The sequence below is a fragment of the Centrocercus urophasianus genome, unplaced genomic scaffold, assembly GCF_019232065.1.
Source record: "Centrocercus urophasianus isolate 14NV4802_14NV808 unplaced genomic scaffold, USGS_Curo_1.0 seq_29, whole genome shotgun sequence".
NCBI classification, from domain to species: domain Eukaryota; kingdom Metazoa; phylum Chordata; class Aves; order Galliformes; family Phasianidae; genus Centrocercus; species Centrocercus urophasianus.
Genome location: NW_024884855.1, coordinates 6,871,736 through 6,897,401, shown reverse-complemented (window position 1 = coordinate 6,897,401; position 25,666 = coordinate 6,871,736). Strand labels below are relative to the sequence as shown.

Genomic DNA, 25,666 nt, shown 5'->3' with positions numbered 1-25,666 from the left:
CTTTATCATACTAATTGAAAGAGTAAGAAGAACACTGAAGTAGCATCTCTTCAACATGTGCAATTTTTACTTTTTTTTTTTTTTTTTAATAGCACTGTAGGGTTGATGTTATATTCGAAGTGCTTCAGAATTACTGGAGATGACAGAACTTATTTAACCATCAAGTGCACAAAAAACAGCTGGTCTGCAAAGAACGACCAGATGAGCAGGACATAAAAGCTTCCTTAAGCAGTAATTCACAGAACACTGAAAAAAAAGTTATGACCAGACACAATGAACAACACCAACATGGTGGAAAACCAACTTGCTCCACCTCGCTTTCCCACAAAGCATTAGCAGAGCACACCAAGTCTGAGCCGCTTACTGCGCAGTCACTCAGCACGTCACTTGAACATAACTTGCTTTAGTGCTGTGTGACAGGGACACCAATCCCAGCCCACTGCTCACAGACTGCCGAGTGCCTCGAACAGCTCCTATATATAGACCAGCACTGCACCTTCCAAGCACAGCGTGAGCTATTAAAAAGTCCGTGCAAATGCTCCTGGCGAGTCACAGTAACGTCATGTGAACAGGGCCAGGAAAAACCTCCCTGCGTACCAGACACTGGATTCAAACAGTGGACAACCAGAGAAGAAGCTGCATTCAGTTTGTCTCTTGGTTTGCAGCCTCTTTCAGACTGTAATTAGCCAGAACTGCAGGTCCTGGTTTAAGCAGCACAACATCCTGACAGGAGCATCCCTGCTAGTAAAGGTGAGCGCACCATCCCGGCAGCCTAAAGAAGCCATCAGAGATCAAGATCCAAACTTTCCAGACCAGCTGTCTAGAATAATTTTTAATCTGTACAGTATGCTCTCAGTTGTACCTAGGAGATGAAAAAATTAATGAGAACACTAATGGCTGTGTCCCCAAAGGCAGAGAAGCCAAACTTGTGCAGAATTATTAGATGGTTTATCAAATGTCATTAATTACCAGCCTGTTTTTCTGTAACTAAACAGCAGGACACAAACACCTCTGAGGACTCATTTCTCATCAATTACTCGACTAAGGAGCCCAAATGCTTTTTAGTGCATCATTAAAAACCTTTAATGACAACATTTCTGAGCACTTATTTTTGTTAGAGAAGTAGAATATCTCTTGAGCTTCAAATCAAAGTCTGTCTCCTTTTGTTATTTTTACTTCATGCATTAATTAGAGCTTTGTCATCAGAAATGCTTGCTTGAACAGCTGCATCATTTACAGATAAACTGTCAAATAAAAGAAATAAATGCTCAATGGCAGATTGAATACTTCTCTTGTTTAAGGCATGCAACAACATCCTCAAGATAATTGCTGTTGTATTTAATACCGCATCTACTAATTATCTTGGAATCCCGCTCCACTCAGATAATCCCCCCTTCAATTAGTTTCCAACGTACGTTTCATAATGCTATAGAATTCTACCCATGCAGACTCATAGGCTTCCCATAAATGCCATTCCTCTGCTCTAGTGAAATGCTGGACCATCTCTTCTTCCTCCTTATTCCTCACACTGAGGCATTACCTCTCTGATACCAAGTCACTCTGTGTGCCTTCAGAAGCCAGTCCTAAGAAAGGCTGCACCACTCACAGGTGACAAGCTGAATGGAACAAGCCATTGCTATTCTAGAGTTAAACATCCCCCCATTAAGGTGAATGAAACCACATGGTAAAGACATCACTGACGCGCAGATGAAGTTTGCTGAACTCCCTGTAACACGAATCCTTATCCCAATTTTGGGGACAAAAGTTCAGAATGAGTGAGAAGAGCAGAATACTCCCCTTTCTAACACAACACCACAAAACCCCAAGTCATAGATTGCTCTGCAAAAGCAAGGGGTGGCACAGAAGGGCAGATGTCACAAACAAGGCCAGTAGTAGTAGGTGTTCTGCACAAGGCCCTGCAGTGCCACAGGTGAGCCAGCAAGAGGACGTGACCAGCTGGTCCTGTCAGTGAGTTACAGCAGCACCAAGCTTGCTTACAAAATCCCAGCGCACCTGAAGGCAGTTTGCTTAAATTCAACCATACATACGCAAAAACCACAGACAGAAAGCAATGCAATTCTGTTTTCAAAGTTACAAAATGGAAGTGATTCACCTCCTGCTTCTGGTACCCAGTGCCACAAATGCTTTTATCTCTGCTAATACTATAAGTCATCATCATTCAGCAACGTTTTACAGGCTCACCCTCCACAAGTCCTTCAGTACTTATCAAACACACATAGTGCAGAACTGTCAAAAAACGGAAAGCACAGCACTGCAAATGAAACCAATTACAAGCCTATCACTGCTAAGAGCTTTTACTTTGGGAAATGAAATAAGACCCTGATGACTTTTGAATTCTCAGCTAGTACAAGTAATGCAAGGAGGCTTGCATGCTAAATATTCACCACTGGATTTTAATAGCACAACACCACTTGAAACAAAATGGTTCTCAGTGTAACTATTATTAAAGCTGTAAGTTAATATTCTTCTTCGCGTACTGCTTGCAGTAATTATGTTCAATTTCTTGATTCAGTGCCACAGTGCTGAGACATTTCCTTCTTCCTCCACTGGGAAAAACCACAGCAGCACCTGTGAACAACACTTCTGCAAATCAAAGCCTTCACTCAACTGCGTACTTTGACAGGCCTTGAAAGCAGCTCCTGCTTCAAGTACTGCCTGTATTCAAGTGAATACTTAATGCAAATGATTCATTTCTACAACATTTTATCTTGAAAGTTCGATATGAGCACTGTAATAAGCCAAAAACGTAAAGAAAGATAGGTTTAGATGAGAAGTAGTATTTGGCTGTGCACATGGAGGAAGAGACAGCAATCTGGGAACCATGCCAGTCTTCACTAAGCTTCCAGTTTTATAGCTCTCTTATGAACAGGTGATCACACTGGCAAAACCCAACACCAACCTCTCCAGTTCTGTTTCTTTCCCTCCCATCCCCAAGCCATGCCCATAAACGAAACCTCCTGGGTTTCACTGGAATTAACACAGATTTGCAGAGATGAAAGTTATTTCAGCTACATAAGCATTTTTCTTTAACTTGGGAAGACAAATATTCAGTTCAGCAACAAATGAGTAAGAAGTCCCTAGAATTAGTAAGATCATGGCAAACAACCCCTAAAATGAGTCAATTCAAAGCATTTGCAAACATAAGACTATAATTTACATGCAAAAGAGGCAAAAAACACTGGTCAAAACTTTATGATCATCCTCACTTTTCAGAGTGTTCTCACTTCTATTTAAATGGTTTGTATGTTTTTGGGAAAACAATCCATACCATTAGCTGAACGCTCTTAAGACATTGATTAAAAACCACTTTATAAGCAAAGACAGACTCAATAAGAACGTGCTTGGATTTAATGCAACAGGAAAAGGAGAAATAGAGTTTAAACTGATTTCAAAGTAACTCCTAATGTTAAGCTTATAACAACAAATGAGTCAGGGTCAGTAGAAATAGCTTTTAATGAAAAGCAATTACAGGTGCCCATTTGTGTTACAATGACAGCAGGACGCCTCACTGCTTGAGCAGAATAACACTCAGCAGCACCTGGCACAGACCAAAGCACCAATTCCACAGCCACACCCTGAGCACCAGCAGGGAAACAACAGACAGCCACAGCCGCACGGCGGGGTGCCAGCTGCCATCAGTGGAGGGTCTGACGGAGGGAAGAGCTTCTGCTCCCAACCCATACGAGGCAACACATTGCTCTTGGAGTTCATTCTTATTTCCCCCCTCACACACACACACCACAAAGTGGACTGAGACATTCAGCCTGCTCAGCGCAACACAGATTACAGAAATTCCATTTGGAGCTGAACCAAACATGTGCAAACAGGAACCCAACAGTCACTCCAATAGCTTTAAAAAATAAAAAGGCTAATTCATGGAGAAATCACTACGCGAAGTGGGAATGAAAGAACACAGAAGACTAGTTTAGAAGTTATGCTCTAATAGCAAAACAAACGCCTATTAAAGTCTACTGCTTCACCATTATTAGCTGACACACTTGACTTTTATATAAAGCAGGCCCCAAAGAAAATAGATGCTGTATTAATGTGCTACTGCAACAGAGCACACAGAAATATAAACACGGATCATTTGAAAGCATAAACTTTTGGATTAAGCTCTTATTAAAAGCTGAGAACAGTCCCTGAGATTAAAATGCACCGCTGAGGTGCGTTCCCATAGAAGCGGGCTGCAGGCCTCCCAGGCCCAGCCACGCAGACCTCACAGGCAGCGTCTCACACAAGTTTACTTTGCTCGCAAAACGCGCGCCCTGCAGTCCTCTCAAGGGTGAAAAAGCGACGGAGCTGAAAAAAGCTGAACCAAAGGCGGCAACAAAGGAAACGAAAGTCACGAACGAACGCAGACGAGGCGCCCGGCACAGCCCCGGGCCGGCACCTGCCGAGAGCCTGCCCGATTCCCAGCGGAGCTCCGCATAGCGAGGCCCACTAATTATTTCTTTAACCGGCGATGCCGCCGGACCCCGCACCCTCTCTCAGCTTCCCTCAGAGCCCACCGCAGACTGCCTCCCCAAAAGGCCTTCAGAGGATGCCGCAAGCCCGCTCCCCACAAGCACGCCCAGCCCCGGCCGCCCACCTGCCGACGGTCTGGTTGGCCAGCTGCTTCATGCGGTTGAATTGCTTCTTCATGGCGGCGGCCGCGCCCCGGCCTCCCGCCGGGCTCCCGCTGCCTGCGCTGCGCTGCCTCCTCCCTGCTCGCGGCCCCGCCGCTCAGCCCCGCCTACCGGAATGAGACGCCACTTCCGACCCCGCCCGAAAACCCGGATGGCCGAGCAGCGAAAGTTCTACTCCCGGCGTGCTTTGCGGTACGACGCCACTTCCTGGGCGGGGCCTCGCAGATCTCGCTCTTCCATTGGATGCTGTGGGAATGGGCGAAGCCGTGAGCCAATCGTGACGGCGCACCGCCGAGCTCCGGCGCACCGCCTCGTGCAGGCCGCCCAATGGGAAGCGGCGGGGGGCGTGCCGCAGGGTGGTGGCGGCAGTGGCGGGCGGGTGAGCCTCGCGCCCTCTATGGCGACCGCCGCTCGCGATCAGCTGCCCGCTGCCGGCCTGGACGAGGCGGATGAGGCGGTCCGGGGCACGTGCGAGGACGCATCCGTCTGCAAACGGTAATGGCTGAGGGGTGGGGGCAGCAGGGCCGGGCGTGGGGCGTCAGCGAGGCGATGGCCTGCCCGGTGCTGGCTGTGTGAGAGCAGCGGGATCGGGAAGGAAAAGGGATCGGGGAACGTTGAGGGCTGTGGTGTGAGCGGGCGGGTATTGGCTGCGAGGGCCTACTGTGGGCAGTGCTGCTGTCAGCTCCCGGCCCTGACCTGCTTTCATCTTAGAACCTGTTTGTAAGGTACCATCAGCGATAATTAGGGTTGCCGATAATTAGAGCTGTCCTTACAGCAAGAGCCGAAAATGTCAGCGACGTGCAAAACTCGGGACAAACGTCTCAGTGTTGTTCAGAGCTCTTTATGTGGTCTCTTCCCGAGGATGTGTGCAGGGGATGATGGGCTTGTTGCCCTCTTATGCGCGGTCTTGAGTTTAATTCAGGTGTTGCTGTCACTTATTTCCTTTGGTACTGAGGTAATGCCAGGGAGGGGTGTTGGAGAGTTAACCTGCCTGGCTATGAGGTCAGAAAGCTGTATTAGAACAGAATGGTGTTGTTGGCTGCGTTAAAGTGGAACGTAGAAGCTCGAGAATAAATGTAAACAGTTTGCAGTGTATAAATGTACAAAAGTTGTCTGCACCGCTTAGGGGACTTTTTAGACATGTATCCTTTTTTGCTGCGTTCTCAGAAATATTTGGAACTGGGGTCTTGTGTAAGTTCATCAGGTAGTGCAAAGGCCATTGAAAAGATACTTACGCGTTTAGGAACAGCCAGAATTTTTAACTGGGCATCCTGCAACTTCCTATACTTGCATACATTTGGTAGACTTCTTAAACCTTGTCTGCATGTAGGCATGCAGGTCAGAGAGTCTCCTCTGAAGCTTGGTTATCTTTTGAAGACTACTTTGATGACCTTAATTCATAACTTTTAATTTTTCTTCCTCTGCTGGGCAGGTTTGCTGTAAGCGTCGGCTATTGGAAGGACCCTTACATCCAGTATTTTGTGAGGCAAGCCAAAGAAAGAAAAGCACCTGAAATCAACAGAGGCAAGTCAGCAAATAAGCATGGATGAGGACAGTACAAGTATGTTTTAAGTGTCCCTTATAGTGGAAATGCTAAGTTATCACCTGAAATGGTGATTGAGCACCTGGTGAGAAGGCAGAGCCAACCCATGGGAGCTCAGATACATGCAATGCACCTGTGTGAGCAAAAGGGGTGGAGCCAGGGTCCACTCCTTCCCAGACCTCATTTAAGGGTTGGCAGTGGAGGTAAGGGCCTCTTGCTGGAGATCCCTGTGAACCTGAGGGTAAGCTGGTTCTTTCCTTTGCTTCTGTGTCCAAGATTGCTGTATTTGAGCATTTCCTTACTTCTACAGTCTGGGAGTTTGCTACTATGCTCTTATTGCTGTCCTGCCATCATGTTGCGGTGTTACAAATATTGAAGCATTCTGGTCTTAATTTCTGTACGCTACGTGTTTGGAGCATAGGGTGTATGTAAAAGTAAGATATATACACTCTGTGTTAACATTACTCGCTGTGTGAGCTTCTTAATAGCTTTTCTTATTATTGAAGTTCTTATTATTTGTTTTCTGTATTCCGAATAGGGTATCCCTATGTCTTGGTTAATGTGCAGTACTCTGTACAAAGCAATCAAATCACTGCTTGAGTGGGGACAGCAGTGTGGGTCAGTTCTGGTCTCTGCAAGAGTTCAGTGTGCTCAACAGCTTGAATTAATTTGGTCTGTTCTTCATGTACCCAAGGAATTACACTTTTTTTTTTTCCTTACATTGGGTAAGATAGTAACAGGAAAAAATAATAACGTTTGTGAAAGAGTGTATTCTTCTTCTAAAGTAGTATATTTTTAAGTAGACAAAGAGTTTCCAAAGTTGCTTAAAAAAATTGAGTATTAAGCATTCAGTATTATACTAAAATAGTAATTTAAAAATATAAACTTTTCTTTGTTAATAGGCTATTATGCTCGTGTTCAGGGTGTCAGTTATCTGCTTGAGGCTTTTTTAAAGAAGACCGAGTGCAACTGTCAGATTGTTAATCTTGGTGCTGGCATGGATACCTTGTTCTGGAGATTAAAGGTGAGTGATAGCTGAGAGGAAAGTGCTCAGCTGAAGGCAGAGATTTGTGTGGATGTTTGAAGCACTCTTCTGTGAGCGCTTATCAGTACTGCTTTCTGTAGCACAATGTGGAGGTGTGCTGTGAGGCTGTGTACGTCAGCAGACTGCTGGGGTGGTTTACTTTATTCTCAGCTTGTTTAGAATTAGGTGTCTTTAAACTGCAGTGCATGAGGAGAGAGTTTTTCACTGACCTTCCCGAAAAAAATGTGTGACATGAAGCTGACCTCTAGTGGACTTTCAGGAACTTCACATCTTACTGTCATCTTTAAGCATGGGGTTTCACCATTCTAGTTATATATTGGAACACAAGTATGTTATAGAGGTAGAGTGCTGTGCATGCTGTTTTACTCATTTCTGAATTATGTGTATTTATGTGAATGTGAGATTATAGACACAAATATTATGTATCTGCGTGCATTTACATAGTTGATGATAATTCATGATTCTTATACTGTGTGATAGTATTCAGAATATTCAGATGCTGTGTAATTGTTACTTACTGGCTTACACTAAATCTTGTTTTTTCAAGGAAAGCTAGAAGAGGCCAGTTGCATTTTGCATGGTCACGAGTATATATGTTACACTCAGTGGAAGGGAAAAGTTCTTTCTGAGATGCAAAGCTTTTCTTCTGACATACACTTCTGTGAAAGCTCTGTGAATATGAGATTGTTTCAACTTTTATTAACTCGAATCAATACCACTCCGGTGTCCAGGGTGTCTTACCTAAAAATGTTAAATATTTTGTTTGATTCCTAGAGAATATTTTAATGATTCTCAACTTCTATTTTTTAAGTTGTGTGTTTAAATATACTGTTGTTAACAATGCCAATGTAAACTGAAACAAAACTGCTTGGGACTTAAGGCTGTATCTTCTTGTTATGTAGGTGTTCCTAACTCTATTGTCTTAATCCAATTCTCAGGATGAAAATCTTCTCCCTAGAAAATACTTTGAAGTGGATTTTCCAATGATAGTTGCAAGAAAAATACATAATATAAAGTAAGTGTAAGGCTCATGTTAACCTGTGTAGGACTGCATATGTAATTCAGCAAAATGTAATGAATTACGAGCTATGAGTTTTAATTATTCCATCTCTCTTCAAAGGAGTCCTTCACACTCTGTGATTTAGAATAAAGGTTTGATTATTCAAGCTAAGTCCTACAGAAGAGATTATTCTGTCACTGTTTCAATCTGGGGAAGTCACTATGTGAAAGCTGTAGGAAGGCACACTGACTTAATTCTCAATTGTCTAAAGTACAGTAGACAGAGCGAGTCTCAGGGTGACTGGGGGCAATTAAGTCTCTTTCTCTTCCAGCTAAATACGGAAGGAAACTTTCAGATTTGCATGTCAAGTTATAGAGAGGAGTTAGCTGATACAGTACTTGAATATTATTTGAATAAATAAGTTTTACGGGGAATACTTTAGGGAAGTGTCTAGATTTGTCTTGAAAGAGTTATCTCAGAATTGTAGGAGTTGGTGGGTATGAAACTCAACTGCAGCATATTATAAGTCTAATCTGCAAGCACTTTTCTTTCCAGTAGAGGGCAGAGATATTCTCTTGTCCTTCACATGTGTTTGAAAGAAAAATTTTTTTGGAAGCACATAGTTAAACAAGCTTAACTGCTCAGAGCTGCTTCTTCCTTCTTCCCACAGATCAAAACCTCCCCTGTCAAAACCAATCATAGAAACCCATTCAGGGGACTCTCTTCTAATAGGTGAGTCATCTTTAAAATAAGTCGCAATGTACTGCAGCACTTTTAAAACTTTTCTGATCACTTTGTTCTGATATGTGGGCAGGCTTTTAATGTTTGAAGTGCTGTTTGGACAGAGAATTGGGAGGGAAAAGAGGCTTATTTCTTCTCTTACAGAATCATGCCCATTTGCTCTGTGTCATGTTAGAAATATTGTCTTTTGAAAAGGTTTTATCCTGCTAGAAAGTTTTTTCTTTCTTGTATGTGGCTTAACTTATGTTTCACTCTGTCACAGAAAAAAAGAATGCTAATGATAGTCATGTGTGCTTGATTAAAATGAGTGCTTTCCTCTGTCTTTCAATCTCATTAAGAGCACAAGTCTTTGTGTTACTTCTGTGACTCCACCAAATGTATTTTACGAAGTTATTTCTTAAGAGCCAGTGCTGCTTGTTATGTTTCAGTATTTTAAAAGAGGATATTAGACTCAGATGGTATTATGTGCTCGTATTGTCTTAGCTTACAGACTTGTAGTGTTGTGCCAAGAGTTTAATGTAAACATTTCTTTTCTTATGGGGAAAAAATAGATTCTTCTGAGTAACCTTTGTGGCGCCCAAATTGTAGATAGTGCGCTGTAGTTATTTGTTCTGGACTCTTTAGGAGGAAGACAAGTTATCTGCACCTGCAGTGTCAACTAGTTTGTGTTAGCAAGCGTAACTGTGAATCTGAGGTTGTGTATTTCCTGTTGTAGTTAAATCTGCGTGTGATTTTTGTGAGCACTGTTCTAGCTGAGGGTCTGGAGGGCTCAAAGGGGCCCTCAAGAGAGTGAGAGGATGTGCTTATCCTGCCAGCGACTTGGTGTGGGTGCTCATCTGAGGTCTGTTTAGTGCCTGAACTTGGATCAGAGTGCTGTCACACTGAGTAGACTGTACATATTTGTATGTGCCCCGCATGCCCTATTACTGCATATGGGGGATTTGTAATTTGTAACTTACTGAATCTTTAAATGACATCTGTATATCAGAGTTCTCTACTTTTCATTCAGGTCTAAAAAGATGAAAGCCCTGTGTGCCTGTCTCAGAAAAACAGCTTCTAAGTACTGCTGAGTTTCAGAGGGAGACCATACAACCATGTGATACAATAGACATGCTGCATAAGCACTCCTGAAAATGCAGTAATATGAAGTAGATCAGAATGGTTCAATAGTGTTTGTGTAACTGAATAGCTCTGTAGATACCTCTAGTACAGCAGAACAATTGTAAAGTCATCAAGTTGCATGTATTCCAATCAAAAGCTTCTAATTAACAATTCGTAGCAGTAAACTTCAATTAGTGTATCACTGCTGAATCTACTGGACTGGCTTATTTCTTTAAAGCTGTTCATCTTGTTCTTTCCCAGTGCTGGGTGTTGGATGCCTTAGTGTCAGAATTTGTGTGGCTAAGTTGGTGTAGGCTGTACTGTGCTGAGACATTTGGGTTGTAGCCCAGTGTCTGGGTCTTTGGAGGTGCTGGAAGTCTGCTGTGGCACACAAAAACCATAGATAAGCTTGTGTGAAATCCCTCTGGGAACTCTTTTTTTAAGGACATATTAATAGAACTGCTTCCTGTGGAAGTACCACCAGAAGAGGACATACAGAGACAAATGAAATAGTCAGATGAATCTTGTATGGCCCTAAAGACTTCTCAACAGTTCTAAAGGAACTTGTCAATGAAATCACTCAGCTACTAGCTGGTGTGTGCCTTCTCATTTTAAAATTGTCTTAGTACCTGAGAACTGGAAGATGGCAGCTGAGACTCAAATGGGCTCCATTGGTCTCTATGAGCCCAATTCAGGGAGCTGCAAACCAGTAGGACTGATGCCTCTACTGGACAAGTTAGTAGGAACTCCAACAGACAGTGAAACCCCAGAATGATGTAATGTGTCGAGAAATAGTTAACGTGGCTTTTGTAAAGGTAGGTTATGCTTCAGAAACTTACTGGAGCTAATGAATGTAGTAGAGAAGGGCATCCAATTACTAATATAATTGGATTTTAAAAGTGCATATTAACAAAGTTATTTACCAAAGTTTGCCAGCAAAATTTTGTTGTTGTGGGGGGGAAGGAATGGTTCTCTCTAAAGAGCTGGGGATGAAGAGTAGGCATATGTGGTTAACTCTCATTGTAGAGGGAGGTGGAAATCTGGCGGATATTATTCAATGCTAAGAAACAATTGGGAGGATAGAATGAATACGAAGTGGCAGCTTGTTGGCAAGACCAAACTCTTCAGAGTGGTAAAAAACTGCAGAAGAATCTTGTGAAATTAGTGACTTGCTGATAAAATTCAATGCAGATGAATATAAAGTGATGCACATGGGTGGAAGGAGTAGTTTGTGCCTCACGTGGAAATGGGAGGCTTCTGGCTGATCATTGCTACTGAAGTACAAGATGTGCATGTCATAATATGTATAATGCTTATAAAATGAAAGTGTTGGTCCAGTAATGGTCCAGAAATCCCAATCAAACTTAAGAATGTTTAGGGAAAAGGATAGAAAACAGCAATATTAGTAGCAGGTGCTTGGCCTCTTTTTGTCTCTTCCCTAAATAGTGGCTGCTGGTGTCTGTGGGAGGCAGGGCGCTGTGTGGGATGGACCTTTGGTGTGACCTAATAGAGCTGTTAGAAAAATTCAGTGTTCTCAAAGTGTCATCTGTCAGCAATTATAATGGGGCATAATGAAGCAGTGCTTCCAGACAGTAAAATGCTAGTTATTGCTTAGCATTTTAGAATCTTGGATTTGGTGGTTTTGGGGTTGGTGGTTTTTTTTTTTTTCCCCTCTTAAATCAGGTCCACACTACTGTCTCTTGTGCACAAGGAACAACTTGTTTAATTGCTTTGGAATTTATTTCTTGAGTTCCTATAATATCCACTGAAGTGATTCTTATACTGAGTTTTTTTCCTTGCAGTAAGTGTTTTCATTTTTGGAAGCAGTGCTAACAGGCAACTTTCTTGGCTTCAGGGCAACATTTGTTTTCTCCTTTTTGTTCGAGCGAAAAAGTGGCAGCAAGGCTTGCAGTTCGTGTGTAGATATTTATGGCCTCTGCTCTTCAATGCAACAAGATGACACTTGTCATTGAATAGCTCTGTCTTTTACAAAGCAATGTTAGATCTCCAGGGAGAAGCAGTGAATTTGTGCAGTAATATGACATAGTTGTGGCAGTGACAGGTTAAATAGCTTCCTGAGTTCAGTGTTGCTATCTGGTTTATAATGCAGTTGTGAGCATCAGGAAGCTCTACCTTTGTTGCCTTTCAGGTACAAACTGTACTTCGATGAACTGTTACCTTTGTGTCACTCATGAACTTTTTGATTTAGAGAGTTCTGAATGCTTGTAGTAGAGGAAGTGCTGTGCTGTGATGCTGTGTTCTATGCACCTGTGGCTGTAACTTTGAGCAGTGCTGATTCAATGGACAATTTAAGGTAGGGAGTGAGTGTCTGGCCATCATAAAGCAGGACATTTATTTACTGGTAGCGTGGTTCTTTGAAGGGAAGCTTTATCGTGGAGAGGTCAAAAGACAAGTAGAAACAAATCTTACTGACATTCTGTGAGTGCAATGACATTTAAATTCCAGCCACTTGTATTGTTAGTTCCATGCCAAAAGTCGTGGAAACTGTACGTTTGAGTGATATGATCAGGAAAAATGTATCTGTGCGTGCTTATGTTATCTATACGTGAGGCTGAAAGGAGCCTTTGGGTCACGGGGTGGGTTGCAGTCATGGGGTTGGTTTTCTTTCTCCTCTCTCTTCCCTGATGTTTCCCAAATGAAGTCTGAATCTGATATTTTGCACAGCTTAGTTTCAGGAAAGTACAAGACAATCTACACAATTGAATATGTTGAATGTGAGCATCACAGAGAAAACTGTCAGATAATTCCATGCTGTAGGAAAGAGTGAGACCAGTCAACTATGCAGCAAAGCTATGATGAGATACTGGGAATGAGTGCCTGGAATATGAGACTTTCCATGGATTCAGCCACCAAACACCACTGGGGCTCTGCCAGCATTAGGACAGTGGCCTGAGTCACAGTGAGGTGGCCTTCTTTGTTCAAAAACAAGGGATGTGGAGCTTATAAGGGAGATGACATGTAGGACAGTGACAAAAAGGAAGCCTTTCATATGAACTGTTTTGGTTTTGGGGACAATATCTCCTCTAGGACAGAATGCACATAGAATCATAGAATCATAGAATCACCAAGGTTGGAAAAGACCTAAAAGATCACCCAGTCCAACCGTTCACCTATTCCCAATAGCTCCTACTAAACCATGTCCCTCAACACAACATCCAGCCTTTCCTTGAACACCCCCAGGCTCGGTGACTCCACCACCTCCCTGGGCAGTCCGTTCCAGTGCCTGACCACCCTTTCTGAAAAGTAATACTTCCTCATGTCCAGCCTGAATCTCCCCTGCCGTAGCTTGAAGCCATTCCCCCTGGTCCTATCACTAATGACACGAGAGAAGAGGCCGACCCCCAGCTCACTACAACCTCCCTTCAGGAAGTTATAGAGAGCAATGAGGTCTCCCCTGAGCCTCCTCTTCTCCAGGCTGAACATTCCCAGCTCCTTCAGCCTCTCCTCATATGGCCTGTGTTCCAGACCCCTCACCAGCTTTGTTGCCCTCCTTTGAACATGTTCCAGGGCCTCAATATCTTTCTTGCAGTGAGGGGCCCAAAACTGGACACAGTACTCGAGGTGCGGCCTCACCAGTGCTGAATACAAGGGAACAATCACCTCTCTGCTCCTGCTTGCAACACTGTTTCTGATGCAAGCCAGGATGCCATTGGCCTTCTTGGCCACCTGGGCACACTGTCGGTTCATATTCAGCCGAGCATCAATCAATACCCCCAGGTCCATTTCCTCTACGCCGTCCTCCAGCCACACCGCCCCAAGCCTGTAGCGTCGCCTGGGGTTGTTGTGGCCGAAGTGCAGGACCCGGCATTTGGCCTTGTTGAAACTCATCCCATTGGCTTCAGCCCAGCTCTCCAGCCTGTCCAGATCCCTCTGTAGGGCCTCGCTACCCCCAGGCAGATCCACACTTCCAGCCACGGTGTGCTTGTTACAGGAAGCCCTTCCCATTCTCATTCTGCTTTCCTTTGCTTCTGGTTCTTGTGCTGATGTTTCAAGGAGCAAGATTATAATGAAGGAAGAAAAATAGTTTGTTTTTCTAAGAACACCAACTGTTTGATTCAGTTAAAAGAAAAAAAGATTTTTGCATAAGAAAAAAAAAAATAGAGATGATGTCCCTGTCCTACCAGGCTGAGTTTTGATTTCATTTTCCTTTTTCAGTTACTCTGCAGGTAGGTATTTTACAATGCATTTGCAGCAATGCTGTTTGTTCAGAATGACAGCTATTTCTAAATACTCATATTTAGAACATCAAGCTATGCTTGTAAAACATAAAGTAAAACAGAAATTGGTGCCAAAGACCATGAAGTAGGATCACATTATTTTCTCAGGCGCCTATGACTGTGCTTTGACTTTTGGCCTCCAGGCTGGGAACAGTGGCAGTGCCAGCCATCATCAGCTGTCATTGCCACCTCTATGTGAAATGATGGAGCAGCTGTCAGACTGATTTTGTTGAAGTATTTTTCCCTGGTTGCGTTTGATATCTTCATCTCTTTGACTTGATTTTTTAATTTTTTTTATACCATACCTAGGCCGAAAGTAGAAGAAATCTTATGAGGAATTTTAGAGGTTTGCCTTAAATTCTTTCCTCAAACTTTTATTTCCTTTTGCCTTTTTTCATTTTAAAGTTGACTTGTGCAAACTATGCAAATTCTGTATCCTTCCATGAGAATTCCTCTGAGATTAAAGTATTGCTTGTAAATGTTGACATGTGTGAATTCTGAAGATATTTAATGAGATGCTCTCGGATACATTTCAAATGCACAACTTCTAGCAATTGTATCAGCTTTCATATAATGTGTGTGCAGCTCTTCTTCACTTTTCATCTGCGGTTGTGTTTGCCAACAGCCATCAATGGAGATTTGAGGGAAGCTGGCAGGAAAACGTGTGGAGAAACAAGTACATTCTGTTTGAATGGACCAGAGAGGAGCAAGGCAGCCCAGACACTGGAAATAGAAGTAGTGTCTGCGTTTGGAGCAGAAGGCTTTTGAAGAGAATCCGTTCCTCATCAGCTTTCTTGGCCTTTTAGAAGTTTTTGTTGTAGGGAGTCCTGTGTGTTCTCAAAGATGTTCCTAAGCACTGAGTATGCTTAGCTTCGATGTAAGAAATATTTCTCCTGAGCCAAATTGCCTATAAGGAAACCTGCTTGTTTGTTTTTCCTTCTGCCGTTGGTTTTGTAAATTATTTTATTATTTTTTCCTCTGGTAGGTAACTTGAAATAAGCAGGCTGTGTCTTGCTGGCTGTTATTTCACTTGTCCATACAGCTTTGCACTGGGAAGCAGCCAGTTCATGGCCATCCCCTCTCTTACCCTGCCAAGGCATGACTGACACTGAATTTGCTCATTGTCAGCAATTGTGCTGAAATTTGAGCAGTTGTAAAGGACAGCTTTAACCTAAAATGTGGGAGGTTTTGCTCTTTCTTGCTCTTCAGTGATAGAAATTCTCAAATCAACGTGGTGTGTGCGGAAAACGTTTATTTCTGCCTCTGATGAAATGTTTGTGGTGTTTCCATTATTGGAGCACTTCAAAATTTTTGCAGTTTATTTTTGGTCATCGTTAATATACTGGTGTGCCCAAGTCAGTGAAGCTGGACAAGAAGATTGCATCAATTCCATACTGGTTGTGATGGCTGACGCGTACTTTGCTGTGTCTCCAGGCAGCACACAAGTCACTATATAAGTACTTTCCTGTGTGTGGAGGGTTTTTTTTTTTTTTTTTTGGTACCATTATCATGGCCTTGATAATAACTTAAATAGAAGGGTGTGGGAAGCAGTAAAGCTATTACAGAACATGCACATGGAGAAAAGCCTTGACTGAAAATGTTGAATCACTTGCTGCACAACCTTTCCCACTCCCCTGTAACTCTGCACAAACCATTCCCTGTCCCTGTTCAGAACTGCTGCTGGAAAACACCACTGTGACTTACAGGAGCCATTTCCAGAGCTGGTCACTTGAAAACCACATGGAGATCCTTCTGGAGGGTTTGATGTAGTGCTTAGTGTAATGAACTGCATGGTATTTTTTTTCCATCATTTTTTTTCTTCCCAAAGTGCAAAACCTCCTTTATCCCCTCTCCTCAGTCACTTCACTCTTTCTCTTCACCCAGCACATGACATCTGTTCCTGTGTCATTGCTCAGGACTGTGTGCCTGCTGTGGGGTCCCAGGAGCTGTGCCCATGCTGCAGATGGCCAATGAGTGTCCATTACAAGACTGTTCCAAACTCTCACATTGTTCCCCCCACCCCGTCTAGCTTGCTTATTTTACTGCTTGCTCTGATTGTCACATGCACACAGTAGGAGGGAAAAATTATGTGCTGTTCTGCCCTCACGTCTTCCCTCCAGTAGTACAGTTCTTGAGTTAAATCATGAAAGAGCAATCTGTTACATTCCCACAGAACTTTATGTCTTTAAGTGGGTTAGATACTGTACTTGTAAAACGTGTTCTGTAGGGTCTGGTCTTGTGTAGCTCAACTGATTGCAACTGATTGTCAGCAGTGAGCGCATCCTGCTGTCAGTAATTCTGTTGGCCTCCTGACAGTTCTGCTCTGTAGCAAAGTGTATTTAGGCTTTAGGATTTCTTCCTCCTTAATATGGGGAAACAATTTGGAAGCTTGCTGCCTGCTGTGCCCCAGGGTGAATATATGCATCACAAACTGTCTGTATTTTGACTCTGCACACGTGATACTGTTGCTGCGTCATACAGGGGGCCTCAAATAACTTCTGACCCTAAAACCTGTTTCTGATACTCACCTGTGTTATATAGTTCTATGTATTGCTAATTTGTATAACTATATCTTGTTAGTTTTTGGGACATTGTTACTTTAGTTTTTCAGTTTAGATTGGAGATGTACATAAAAAGTGTATTGGGTGATTTAAAAAGAAAACAAAAACCTTGCCTTGAATCTTCACATTCTTTCTTTCCTCTCTGCTTTCCTTGAAACCATGGTAACAGATGGGATAACCTCTCAGCATTGTCCTGGCTGCAGAGCACAGGACCAGGTGTTCTGCAGTCTGATGCTAACACAGCAAAATCTGAAAACCCCAACAGTCCATTATGAGGGAAATTAATGTTCTTAAAAGAAGAGTTTGCAGTTAATTGCTAGGTATAACAAACTGAGTTTTGACTTCGTGTGTTCCTGCATGGTTTTTTAATTTATAATTTCAGCATGTCTGTTTTTTGTTACTGTTGGTCTCTGAAAACTGTGAACTTGCAGATTCCCACAGCTTAGACTCCAGCCGATACTCCATAGTGGGAGCGGATCTTCGCTTCTCATCGGATCTAGAGGAAAAGCTAAAGAAACACAAACTGGATGTACAGTAAGACTTTGTTATTTCTGTGCGGGTTTTTGGCAAGGGCTTACAGAGCAGGCTGGTGAGTGCAAAGTTAGGCTTGGACATAAAGTTTCTGCATCCAGTTCCCACTGTGCTATTTCCATGGTTACCTTTTCCCAAGTCCTTTGAGCAGAAGACACTGTGCAGACCCAGCCTGAGTGAGCCAAAGCTGCTGCTGCTGCAGGGCTGGTGCTTCCATCCTGCACACTGCTTTTTTGTCACCTGTGCATCAGTATGTCATGAACTTTTTCTGAGGAGTGGAGTCTTTTAATGCTGACTAATGGGAGTACCTTGATAAGTGGATGTCTTCCACCACTGTTGTTCTAGGTGTGTGAGTCAGGATTTCTGGGAGCATTAGCTGGTAAAATGAAGAAGAATTCTGTCAGTATTAAATCATTTTAGAATTTTGTCTTTGTAATCATTTTATATTGCCTCTGCTTAAAGCTTGTACTGTTCTCTAGACCTTTTGGGAAAGAGATTGCTATGGAATCCTTTGAGAACTTAACTCTGGAAGCTAACGTTTGACATTTTGCTCAAGCATTAGGCTTCTAGAAGTGGCAGGATTTAAGTTTTTAAAGCAGATGATGGACATACTTTTCAAATATAATATATATAAATAGTGGCTATCTGGCTGGGTGGGAGAGAGCATATGGGGAAGCAGAATGCATCAAACTGCCATTTAAATCTTTACATTTTCATCTTCTGAAATCTCGCCTTGTTTATATTGCTGTTCCTTGAGGAGGTTCTCCTGCTTCTAGCGACTTTTCTTTTTCCCAATTAAAAGAAAACTCTCCAATTCTGAGCAAAATTACTCATGTAGCTGTCTATTTTGGTGATGTGTTGGGTTTTTTTTTTGTGGATGGAGGGGGAAGAGACAAAGTGCAAAGTGTAGATTGCATTTTGTTAGATAATAGTACGTGTCACTCTTTTTACTTACATGGAACCAATTTGTCTAATTATAATTCTTAGAACTTTTTTAAAAATCTTTTTTTGTCCGTAATTTATTCCTAGTTTTACTAATATCTTAAAATAGAGTGGACTGTGTGTGTGCAGGGTATGGTTCTCCCCAAAATGAATTTTAATGTGTGCTATGGTTCATGCCATCCCAGCTCAGAGGTGGCTTAAAGGATACTTCTTCAGCATGTTGCACATCTAACTGAAAGGAGAGTTTCCTAACATCTCCATTCTGGAACCAGGGGAGGCCCCTGTAATTAATTTGTCAGCTGCCAGAAAACTCATTTCTTGTCAACTTAACAAAGTGATTTCATTCATTCTGAAGTGTCAGGTTCATAATAGCAGAGCTCTGTTAAGAATTTTGGGGAGCATGAATTGCCTGCTTATGATTCTTGTTCTTTTGCTACAAATAGTTCTCTTTTTTCTATTTTGAAGTTTGCCAACACTTCTGGTAGCAGAGTGTGTGCTGGTTTACATGACTCCACAACAATCTGCAAATCTTTTACAGTGGGCGGCGAGCACTTTTCCAGTGGCGATGTTTATAAATTATGAGCAGGTAAAACAAAAATGGCATTTCTGAACTGCATTATTGACATAAAAATTGCTCTCAGAGGTGGGAATTGTTTGTAAAGTAAGAATAGGCCATATTCTTTTCTACAGACAACAGGTTCTGCTGAAGTTCTTTGGTAATGAGTTTTATCTTGTAGATCTGTTATCTCATTGCAAAGAATATATGTCTGTTCTGAAGGATGATTTGCTAAACTATACTGAACCAAAACAGTTAGGCTTAATCCTTATGTGGGTGAGCCATAGAATATTGGTTTGGATAAGATAGCGGTAAATGAAGCAATGCTGCATGTTGCCTGTGAGTTTATAGCATTAGAGAATTAGTAGAGCAAAAATTCAATCAATGTCAATATTGCTGAGGGAATCTGGGGGGTTCCAGAAGTGAGGAACAGGACTTCCATGTTATATATAACTTCCATGTTATAAATTACTACCAGAGAGCTCATGTGAGTCATAAACAATTTAAAGCAGAGTCAGTTTTCGGTGCACAGTCCATGTGCCTGAAAGAGACATACATTGCCATCATCAAAAAAGCACTTGACTTGTAAACGTGATGTGGCTGAGGAGGGTGTGCCAGTGTGGAATGAGACCCAATGTAAGAATGTAATTGTTGTAAGTTATCCTGTACATTTTATGACAGACAGCTAGAGTTTAACCAAGTTACTGCTTTTCACTGCGATGATGTTCTTTTCGGAAGGCGGAACACTTTTGTCTCATTCTCTACCTGAGGTGAATATGGCAGATCGGTTCGGACAGATCATGATTGAGAACTTGCAGAGACGACAGTGTAACCTGGCTGGAGTGGAAGTCTGCAGATCCTTAGAATCTCAGGTAATAGGGTGCGCAGCTCTGCCTGTTTGATATGAGAACAGATGAATCTGATAATGCAGTGTGTGCACTGTAAGGCCCAGAGCAGTGACTAAAGCAGGTCTGGGGCAGCTGCTACCTACTGGAAATGATTTACCTACTGGATGGTTTTTAAGGTCCCCTCCAACTTAAGCCATTCTGTGAAATCCTTTCCTGACCACAGTATAACAGTTCCCTGCTGTTAATGTCATGCTTGCTGAATACCACTTAGTTTCTGCAGTTGTACAAAAGCTGCAGTAGATCAGAGTGCAGCTCCATCTAACCCACTGCCATGCCTCCGTAGAGGTTTGCAGCAAATGCTTATATGAAGAGCAGTTATAGTCTTCTCTAACAGGTCAAGTAGTTGCCCTACAGAATCCTTAGGGGAAGAACTGTTTTCTGCTGTCTCTTCCTCGTGTCTTCTGTAAACACTCCTCGTTTATTTTGCAGAAGGAACGACTGCTGTTAAATGGATGGGAAAATGCACGTGCCATTGATATGATGAAAGTGTACAGCTTCTTGCCACAGGCTGATGTCAAAAGGTATTGCTGATAGCTTGCTTGCAGTCAATAGTCATCTTCAGACACCATTTCCAAGATTGCTCTTGTCAATACTTAGTATGGGATTATCTCGCAAATCAGAGGAGAAGCTTCATGTAGGTGCTACTAGCTTGGCAGAATATGTTTGAGCTTGAAGTTTTTGCAGAACCTTAAGGAGAATGCTTGTGTTTTCTGTGATGAACATCCAGCCTCAACAACACTAAATGGGTGGGATGGGGCCTTAGAATAGAGCAGGCATCCATTCTTCATGTTCTCAAGGTGGAGACAACATCTGTGTGTTTGCTCCAGTCTTGTAGGCATACATAAGATTACTTGCCTTATGTTCCTTCTACTACAAGTCAGTAGAAAATGGCTGCATTTGTTCTTCCTCTTCCCCGACAGAGGATTTAGGTAACGAGCCATGGTAATTTATTGCTAGGACCTATGTACAATGCAAGCAAAGAGCAACAGAAAGGTGTGCCTGGCATTATGTTATTAACTTTAGGTACATAGTATGAAGTGTGAGTTGCTACAAGTAATTCATTAACATTCATATATATGGATTACTGAAAGCATGGGACTGAGCAGGTGAGACTGAAAATCATAGGTTGTTTAAATGGGAATGGTGACTGAGCTTGTGCCATATGGTGCTTCTGGAAAGATGTAGTTTGTACTTTTTTACAGTGTTTTTGACTGTTTTATCAGTTTAGCTCTTTCCACTGGATCCAGGTGCCAATGAGTAGGTTATGTAATCTGTTCCTCAGTATTAATACATGGCAAATAATACTTTCAATTTATAGGAATCTTTACCTACAGTTCTGCAGCACGTGCACCTTGGTAAGTGTATTTAGGAACAGTCTGCCCTCAGTCACATTTAATCCACACTAGCAGCCATTCTAAATTTCTACCAAGAAAAATAAATGCTTTTGATATTCATGTAATCTGAAGTGAGAGCAGAATATGCCATATTAAACTTTTTTGAACAAGGACAGCTTGAGAGAAGTTTTCTCGCTTGGGCGAAGTGGAAAACACAAAATCTTACTTCAAAAAAGATCTTACTTCAAGAATCTTTGGTAGGGACCATTTTAGGAAAAAAAAATCCTCACATTTTGTATGCACCATTTGGTTTGTGCTTTGTCATGAGCTCATGTGGGAGAGTTGTTAGGAACTGCACTGGTGTACCCATCACTCACCGAGACATGATATGGACTTGTTGTGATTGTCTGGAGAAAATCCTATCTTCTGCTGTTAGCTGTTAATCCTTTGCTTGAGATAAATCTCCTTCTCTTAGGCTGTGCTACATAAGTCCAGCAAGACCAGATGCACAGAGTAAAAAGGCTTTGAGGAAAAACACTGATATTCCTGAGAAATTACACAGTTTAATCCTGAAACATTAAATTTCTGTGTGTGGAAGTTAAAAATACCTTTTTGATCATTTGTCTTGTACATTGGCAACAAAGGTTAGGAGTGATGGTATCATCGTTATGGACAAATATCTGTATTAATTTACTGCAAATATAACTACTCTGAATTATATCTTTCATGCTGTAAGAGTGAAAAAGTGTACATTATAAACTACACTGAGACTTCAGTTTAATCACAAGTTTTATTTTGTTTCCACAGAATAGAAGAACTTGAATTCTTGGATGAAAAAGAACTCTTTGAACAACTAATGCAGCACTACTGCATCTGCTGGGCCTCAAAAGACAACAGTAATCTGGGTAATGTTCCCCAACATCTCAGAAGTAACCCTGCACACTGACATTTTACATGGAGAGACTGGGACTCCTTGTACCAGTCCTATGATAGATGTATTGTGTAGCTGGAAAATGGGGTCTGTTTCTCTGAGGCTGTGAACACCTCCTGGGTGGAGACTGTTTCTCCCCAGCCTTCTGGGAGATTTGTATAGCCATCTGAATTGCCTAACTGGAAGCCTGTCTGGTATTGGGGAGTTAGAGAGCACCTGTCCTATGAAGAAGAGCTGAGGGAGTTAGTCTTGTTTAGGTTGGAGAAGAGGAGGCTCTGGGGAGACCTCAGTGTGATTTTTTTATTTTATTTTATTTTTTTTTTTAATATTTAAAGGGAGTTCATAAGCAGGAGGGGATTGCCTTTTTACATTCTGATAGCAGTCAGAAAAGGGGTAATGGCTTTAAACTAGAAGAGGGATGATTTAGGCTAGATGTCCAGAAGAAATTCTTTCAGTCAGTGTGGTGAGGTGCTGGAGCAGATTGCCCAGAGGCAGTGGGTGCTTCATCTCTGGAGGCGTTCAAGGCCAGGCTGGATGGGGCCTTGGACATCCTGAGCTGGGACAGGGGCAGCCCTGCCCATGGCACGGGGTTGGAACTGGGTGTCTTTAAGGTCTTCTCCAACCGAAGCCATTCTATGATTTATTTTACACTGGAAGATGCCGTATGGGTTGCTTTAAATAACTGCTTTACACTATCAGTGCTAATTGAAAGGATTACAAATTGTAAGTATGTAAAGTACCATATGGGCACATGGTATATAAAATCATGGTGTCCTGACAACATAAAAATACATTTTGTTACTTAGCCCAGGCTTCTTCTGCACTGTCACCATTTACATCCATTTAAGGCTGAAGATTTCCATTCTTTGGGGGAAAAGAAACCCTCCAAATTTAACTTTTTGTTGTTGTTGTTGTTCTTAAAATTGTATCTCCCCTGGAATTTCAACTTTATGTAACATTATTCATGTTGCTTGTGCTGTTGAAGAAATAGTAAAATGAAAACGAATTGTAGTTCAGGTGAAGAATGGGTGTCTGCAGCCATTATTTGTCCAAAGCTTGGAAGGCAACTCTATTGCACTCGAGTCTCTCTAGTTCTGTCTGCAGTATCTGGGACTCCAGTATTTCCAGAAAACTGATATGGCTTCCAGTTCACATCTGTTTTTTCTTTCCTTTTCTGCCCCTCCCTTGCTCCTGACAAAGTGGTATTCAATAACAATTTATTTTGCTTTTCCTCATTAATTGTGAATAGATGAAATCTCTGCTGATGTTGTGGGTATTCCTTAACCAAACTGAGCACTAAAACATCTGGTAAAGCTAGATGTACAGTATCCCATTACTGTAATAACAGATCTCAGCTTGGAGTGTCTGCTGTCCAAGATGTTCACCTACTCATAGTAGTCAGCATTCTTGGGATCACCAGCATAAATTTCTTTTCTGATTAAAGTAGTATTCAGGACAATTTTGGATACTGAGGTTAAATGCTGCAATATCTTAGAAGTCAGAAAAGACAACTCTGACAACTCTGAGATAATCAAATGTGTAATACTTGGATATGTCTCAGTTTAAGCTACTTTTTCTTTATCCAGTGTAAAATCAGTGTCCCCATTAATGGTCCTTTCCCCATCTTTCTCTTGTTAATTCTATGGACAGATCCTTACTTCTGTCTGCAGTCTGTATTGCTCCTTTTGTCACAATGTCAGTACTGCTTCAGATTGAATTATTCAGATCAATTGCTGAACTGCTGAAAAAAAAAAAAAAAGAGCTTGGAAGAGAGTTGATCTGCACTTTCTGATTCTTTTCCTACCACCAGGTCCTTTGTATTTGTATTTTGTTTGGTTTTTCAAATAGTAATAATCTGAAAGCATCCCTCTTTCTGTGTCTAACTATCTCAGTAATGAAATATGGGTGGCATAAGAATTGATGCTTATTTCCTCCCCCACACCATCATTCTTTCCTTCAGGTCTTGCAGACATCACCTTCTGATGTACTTGCTCAAGGGAAGCCGTGGGTCCAGAAGCCACAGCTGCTGCCTTCTTCTTGAGACAAGGTCACAGAAATGATGGGGCTGTGCATGTGCCGAGTTCAGTCTGCTCATCTGTGTAAGCAGTGCCAGTGAAGAAGGTGACAGGTGCTGCTGATGTTGACTGTCCTGTTGGCTTTTGGTAGTTTGAATTTTTTTGCCCATTTTAAGCAGCTGTTATGAAGCAAGATTCGCTTCTCATTCCTGGATATGTGTATAATGACAGGCTTTTGTAAGATGACTGTAATTCCTGTTTAAAGGCTCACCTTCCTCAGTTTAAAACTGTGAGTGTTCTTGGATTATATTCTTCACTTTCATCTCCTTGTGGATGTGTAAACTGTATTTGTGATAGGAAGCTGGAAAAATATGTTGAACTGCATTAGTGGATTTCTCTTTGCACTGTGCACGGCTGATCATGAAGGTTAGTTTTGTTAATTTTCTTTCTGTTTGGGTTTAACTCTTAGGAAGTGTCAACCTGTAAGCTTTCTCCAGGCTTTTACTATTGCTACAAGGCTGTCACTATGCTTGGTCTGCCCCTTATTGGGAAGAGTGAAAGAGGGAAAGGGTCCATGATTAAATTAGACTTTATTTAGCTGGGAAGGGCTCAGCTTGGCAGTTCAGCATGGGGATGGTTGTGGTGAGAAAGGAAGTAAACTATACTTGCACTCCAGTATTTTTACAGCAGTCTCTTTTTCTTTCTTTTCCCCTTAAAAGAAATGAGCAAAATCCATTTAGTAACAAAAAAAAACCCCTAACCCACCTTCCTACTGTTTGGAATTGAATCCTGCTACCTTCTGAGAAGAATAATAATAAATGTTTAATATTTATAATGTGCCTACTGTCTTATTTATTAGAAATTACCTATTCATTTCTGGTTTGACTGCATTTTGCCTTTGGCAAGTGCTTCAACAAGAGCATTTTATTAAAAGTCACTGCAATAAAATGATTTTTGTACTCTATGCAACTTCCTGTAGAGTAAACGTATCTGTTGGGATATAGTTGATATGGGTTTGGATGGATGAACAAGCAAAGGAGGTTATTGGGGTGGTTGGTTTTTTTCTTTTTTTTTAAAAAAAAAAAAGACAATTTCAAGGGAACAGAAGTAGAAAAAAGAAATGGCTTTCACTTTGCTCTCATTGCGGAATCAAGTACCAGTTTCAGTCACTAGGAACTAGAGGCTGTTCCTACTGTTATGTTTGTTTCATGCCAAGTTCTCAAGTGACAAGGCACAGAAATGCAGTATTTGGTTAACACTCATCTCAGTCTTTGCAAAGTATTCACTTGAACTCATTCCCCAAAGAGAAGAGATGGATCCTTTGTGCAGCAATGAGAGGAACTCAAAACCTTTGCTTCTAAGATAACAATCTCAACAGCATGCTTATGCCTGTGCTTTTTGTTGGAGCTTAGCTGTACCCCTCCTGTTGAGAGGCGCATGCAGGCTGCCCTGGTCTGCATTAGTGTTGACCTTTTCTCTCTGCCAATGCAGGAGCCCAGAAAGGTATGTCTCTTTTTCTTGCCTTGCTATCACAGTTCCTTTTTGTGCATAGCAGCTACAACCAGAGACTA

General features: G+C 41.9%; 2 protein-coding genes across 7 annotated transcripts in view; one reads left to right on the top strand and one right to left on the bottom strand.

The window, feature by feature from the left end:
* Window positions 1–4,721, bottom strand: part of ARHGAP17 (Rho GTPase activating protein 17) — a 38,523-nt gene extending 33,802 nt beyond the window's left edge. For 4 of the 6 annotated variants that reach the window (XM_042827684.1, XM_042827685.1, XM_042827687.1 and 1 more), the window contains exon 1: window positions 4,613–4,721. In XM_042827684.1, the coding sequence (XP_042683618.1) occupies window positions 4,613–4,665 (53 nt within the window). In that variant the 5' untranslated portion in view covers window positions 4,666–4,721. The remainder of the gene's footprint in view (window positions 1–4,612) is intronic. The other 2 variants (XM_042827683.1, XM_042827688.1) reach the window with 1 other exon arrangement.
* Window positions 4,722–5,028: 307 nt separating this feature from the next.
* LCMT1 (leucine carboxyl methyltransferase 1) lies at window positions 5,029–24,932 on the top strand. Its single transcript, XM_042828046.1, has 11 exons — window positions 5,029–5,144; window positions 6,082–6,173; window positions 7,095–7,216; window positions 8,176–8,252; window positions 8,908–8,969; window positions 17,310–17,412; window positions 18,817–18,937; window positions 19,678–19,779; window positions 20,245–20,336; window positions 21,957–22,054; window positions 24,041–24,932. Exons 1-11 carry the CDS (start codon window positions 5,047–5,049, stop codon window positions 24,061–24,063), a joined length of 990 nt encoding a protein of 329 aa, XP_042683980.1. The 5' UTR covers window positions 5,029–5,046; the 3' UTR covers window positions 24,064–24,932.
* The last annotated feature ends 734 nt before the right edge of the window (window positions 24,933–25,666 follow it).